General features: G+C 37.4%; 1 protein-coding gene across 1 annotated transcript; it reads left to right on the top strand.

Annotated features, from left to right (window-relative positions):
- The first annotated feature begins 2,660 nt into the window (after positions 1-2,660).
- LOC123273901 lies at positions 2,661-5,427 on the top strand. The gene has a single exon (XM_044741382.1). It carries the CDS (start codon positions 2,815-2,817, stop codon positions 5,425-5,427), a length of 2,613 nt encoding a protein of 870 aa, XP_044597317.1. The 5' UTR covers positions 2,661-2,814.

Below are 5,427 nucleotides of genomic sequence, written 5' to 3'. Positions count from 1 at the left end.
CTGAAATCTTCATTTTTAGATTTAAATTATTTATCAGAAGTTTGTGACATGATGAATCACAATCTACCACGTGTATTATTGGACAAATGATCTTTTTTAAATCCACTGATCATGGTGCAATGAATTTTGATGCAAAAACTATTGACTCTGGTAATTCTCAAATAGATAAATGTCTTCACCAGAATCATAACTTATTCAAAAAACCAGTAAGTGATCTAATCTTTCAATTGATTGTAAGTATAATTCGTTTTGTTTTTACTAAAATTAATTAATGCATACTTTTTGTTGTAGAAAAATATTCTAGGTAAGAAAAGCTGCTCTGCCAGTTCAGTTCATACAGCAGAGACTGTTGTATTTCAGGACATTGAAATAAATTCAATTGAGAACGTAAATGACAGCAATACAACAATAATTAATGACGCCAACAGTATTAATGATAACGTTGATAATAACATAATAAAATCTCATTCAAATGAGGTATGTGATTTTTTCTAAATCTTTTAATTATTCGTTCGATATTAACTATTTTTACACGCTTTTATTAGCTTCACTTGTATGTCAGTTTGTCAGTTTGTCAGTTTGTCAGTTTGTCAGTTTGTCAGTATGTAACTCTCCCTTCGCATAAAGAGACTACCATAATGATATTATTTAAATTTTGATTATTATCAACCTAGAACCCAGGTGATGACCTTCCTAGTCATCCTCTGATGACCATCCCGAAGTTATATCTCGAAACCAGGTGTTTTCCTCCGTAGGTTTTCATCGGGAATGGCACAGATAAACCCGTACATCAACCCGGAATCCTCTGATGACCATCCCGAAGTTATATTTCGAAACCAGGTGTTTTCCTCCGTAGGTTTTCATCGGGAATGGCACAGATAAACCCGTACATCAACCCGGAATCCTCTGATGACCATCCCGAAGTTATATCTCGAAACCAGGTGTTTTCCTCCGTAGGTTTTCATCGGGAATGGCACAGATAAACCCGTACATCAACCCGGAATCCTCTGATGACCATCCCGAAGTTATATTTCGAAACCAGGTGTTTTCCTCCGTAGGTTTTCATCGGGAATGGCACAGATAAACCCGTACATCAACCCGGAATCCTCTGATGACCATCCCGAAGTTATATTTCGAAACCAGGTGTTTTCCTCCGTAGGTTTTCATCGGGAATGGCACAGATAAACCCGTACATCAACCCGGAATCCTCTGATGACCATCCCGAAGTTATATTTCGAAACCAGGTGTTTTCCTCCGTAGGTTTTTTTATTATTAGCTTCACTTGTATGTATGTTTGCATGTTTGTATATTTGTATATTTGTATGTTTGTAACCGACTTTTTTGGGCGCGATTTTGACCAACTTTAAACGGCCAGATTTCGTTCAAACTTTGTGGATTTATCGAGGACCGATGACAATACACTTCTTTGATAAAATTATTCCATTTTTCAATTTACAAAATATGATTTTTGTTAATTTATATAATTTTCATCTATAGTCGATTAGGTAGAAACTTAATTTCAATTTTTATAATTTTTCTCTACAGTCGATAAGGTAGAAACTTAATTTCAATTTTATATAATTTTTCTCTACTTTCGATAAGACAGGACTTGATGTTAATTTTAATTTCCAATAATTATCTTTAGCCGATTTCTCTAATATTGACAAATTTTCGAATACTAAGGAGATTTTTAACTCTACTAAACAAATAATAGTTTAAAAAAACTAAAAAATCACGCTTTCATAAATAAACCAAACTAAAAAGTCAAAAATAAATAATAGTTTTAAAAAACTAAAAAACACGCTTTTTATAGAAAACCAAACTTTTTTCAAAAAACTACCATCACTCAGTTGATAAGGTAAAGAAAAGCTCGATCGGACTGTTCGGAAAATTTTAAGATTGTAGCCGTAGTTTCAACTTTGAAGAATTTGTCAATTAAATATGGCAATAATTTATAATATTTATAAATAATTATTATATTCTCACTAATAAATAAATTACTTACTGAAAATTTAATTTAATAAAAATAATAATTTAATAATTTAATAAAAACAATAACTAAATTAATTAATAATTTAATAATTCAATAAAAATAATAATTAAAAAGTTATTAAATACTTTTATCATAAGCTTTAACTTATAAAAAATAAGTTAGTAATTTTCTGAAACAATTTGTTTTAATTTTTGTTTAACAACAAGTCTTCCGTAACAAAGTATCCCATGAGAGATCGGAAATATTTCTGTTACTGAGCATATTAATTTTGTTAGTGGCGCTACCAAACTATCCTCCTCCACGGAGACTAGTGCTGTTAACCGCTTTTCCGTACTAGGTTCTCCGCGTCGCTCGTATTTATATGGAAAGAGTAACCGTTACCTTGTCTTTGACTGAATGGCTCTTTATGTGGTGCATGCTCGGAGAGCTTGATCTATAGTACTAGACGTCCTCACATTAAATGTCAGCGTCGTTGCCCGTATATATAAGAAGGCACCCACGACTGAGCTCCAGCCAAGGATTGAGCAACGATGGTATAATATTACGGTCGTTGCAAACTGAATGAAACTCGGAAATAAATTACTCTTCTTTGTTTGTTGTTACGTACTCTTGTGCGAAACGAAAAATACAATTTTCATTCTACATTTAATGAATATGAAATTATGTACTCTCATTGGACACTCAACGATTTCTACACCTAGAGAGGAATCGTTAAATCCTAGACACATAAAAATGTTAAGGGTCATGACCCATATGTTAATGGGTAATCCATAGAGAAACTTCATAGCTTGTGTTTGTAACCAGGGCACCTCCACGTGGTGATGGTGGGCAACAGAGCTGTCTGGCAAAGTCCCTGGGTTAACGAAGTGTACGCCGTCATGGCAAATACAAGTAATGAGTATGTTACGATGCAGGGATACGGAGTCCCAGTATCGGCGTCTGGTCAGAGTGAGAAAGCAGGCTCGCAGGCGTCGTCATCAAACGACTGCAGCTCTCCAGTAGTGGGCAACTTGGCTACTGAAGAGTATACTGTTACAGGAAGTAATCGAGGATCGTTGTCTGTTAAGACAACAAAAGTATCAGAAAAAAGCAAATGTAAGCCGGTCAAAAGGCCTGCAAAGCCCTTAAGCGAGAAATTAGAGGAGAGAAAGGAGAAAAGAAGGCTCTATATGAGAAATTATAGAGCCCAGCAGTCAAAGAAGGGTAAAGAGGCTCGTTTGCAGCAAATGCGTCAGCATAAAGCTGAAAAACGAATCTCTGAATCGGATCAGGCTAGAGAGGCTCGTTTGCAGCAAATGCGTCAGCACAAAGCTGAAAAACGTACTTCAGAATCTGATCAGGCTAGAGAGGTTCGTTTGCAGCAAATTCGTCAGCATGAAGCTGAAAAACGAATCTCTGAATCAGATCAGGCTAGAGAGGCTCGTTTGCAGCAAATGCGTCAGCACAAAGCTGAAAAACGTACTTCAGAATCTGATCAGGCTAGAGAGGTTCGTTTGCAGCAAATTCGTCAGCATGAAGCTGAAAAACGAATCTCTGAATCAGATCAGGCTAGAGAGGCTCGTTTGCAGCAAATGCGTCAGCACAAAGCTGAAAAACATACCTCAGAATCTGATCAGGCTAGAGAGGTTCGTTTGCAGCAAATTCGTCAGCATGAAGCTGAAAAACGAATCTCTGAATCGGCTCAGGCTAGAGAGGCTCGTTTGCAGCAAATGCGTCAGCACAAAGCTGAAAAACGTACCTCAGAATCTGATCAGGCTAGAGAGGTTCGTTTGCAGCAAATTCGTCAGCATGAAGCTGAAAAACGAATCTCTGAATCGGATCAGGCTAGAGAGGCTCGTTTGCAGCAAATGCGTCAGCACAAAGCTGAAAAACGTACCTCAGAATCTGATCAGGCTAGAGAGGTTCGTTTGCAGCAAATTCGTCAGCATGAAGCTGAAAAACGAATCTCTGAATCGGATCAGGCTAGAGAGGCTCGTTTGCAGCAAATGCGTCAGCACAAAGCTGAAAAACGTACCTCAGAATCTGATCAGGCTAGAGAGGTTCGTTTGCAGCAAATTCGTCAGCATGAAGCTGAAAAACGAATCTCTGAATCGGATCAGGCTAGAGAGGTTCGTTTGCAGCAAATGCAACAACGAAACGCCGAGTCCAGAAGACTAAGTAGAGCCAGTATAACCGGCTTTATAAAGACAATTAACACATTTTGTGATAAGATATGTGAAATTTGTACTAAACGGTGCTATACACATCAAATTTCTAACTGGATTGTTGATACTAAAACGGCACCCTATCTGCCAGACGAATTAACACAAAAGAATAGCTTGGTTGTTTGCAATCGTTGCAAGAGTCATTTGACTTCAAAGAAAGTGGTAGCACCATCAAAATCTTACTGGAACAATTTAGATCCAGGTACTATTCCAGAAGTAATTTCAGTATTAACTCAAGCTGAACAAAGGCTAATTTCACGCATTATTCCATTTGTTAAAATTATAAAATTAAGCGGCATATTTGGGCAATATAGTTTTCGTGGTCAAGCGGTATTGTTCGCGCAGGATGTTTTCGAAGTCACTGAAAATCTTCCGAACATGTTACCAAGAACCACTAAAAATGCTGGAATAGTTGTCATTACTGAGCGTCTTGAAAATGTCAATGTAACACGACAGTTTTTCGTATATAGGGAAAAGGTATATGCCGCTCTCCGTTGGTTAGTTGCTAACAATCCACTTTATAAAGACGTCACTATAGATCAAAACGTCGTAATCGATAATGAGGACATCATTCGAGTAGAACAAGCACCACCAGAAATCCCTGAGAAGACTAGTGAAGAACCTACTGAGGAGACTAGTGCATATATGAGTATCAGCGATAGTTCGAGAATTGTACGTGCTTCGTGGCATCAAGGAAATGATGCTATATTCACATCAGGATTTGCAGGCGTCCAATGCTGTGCGATGGCACTGTCCAACATCTTAAGGGCCAGTATTCTTACACCACAACACTGGTCGACAAACACCCTCAATCTGAATATGATAATAGGCGACCAAATCTACGGCGACGTAAGATATCAAACAGAAATAAAATTGATCGCGTATCCTATTGAAAATGATGGATACCTGCAAGTGCGAAATTTCAATGTGATCAAAGATGAATTATTCGCATTTGGTAAAAGGTTTGAGATCACCATCGAGGATGATCCGAACATATATGGAAACTTGTGTGATAAGTATAATGCAGAAGACCTTGGTCGCACTCTTTGTCAAGGTCTGGAAGACTTATTCTTGTCACATAGTGCCGGCATATTAATAACAGGTGGACAGTCGTTCGGAGTGATGTACTATAATGACAAATATTACTTCAGCAATTCTCACTCTTGTGGTCCAAAGGGATCCAGAGCGAATGAAAGCAATGGAAAAGCTTTGCATTATCGAATGCGATAA

The sequence above is a fragment of the Cotesia glomerata genome, unplaced genomic scaffold, assembly GCF_020080835.1.
Source record: "Cotesia glomerata isolate CgM1 unplaced genomic scaffold, MPM_Cglom_v2.3 scaffold_16, whole genome shotgun sequence".
In the NCBI taxonomy this organism is placed as follows: Eukaryota; Metazoa; Arthropoda; class Insecta; order Hymenoptera; family Braconidae; genus Cotesia; species Cotesia glomerata.
This window is presented reverse-complemented; position numbering and strand designations above follow the sequence as displayed.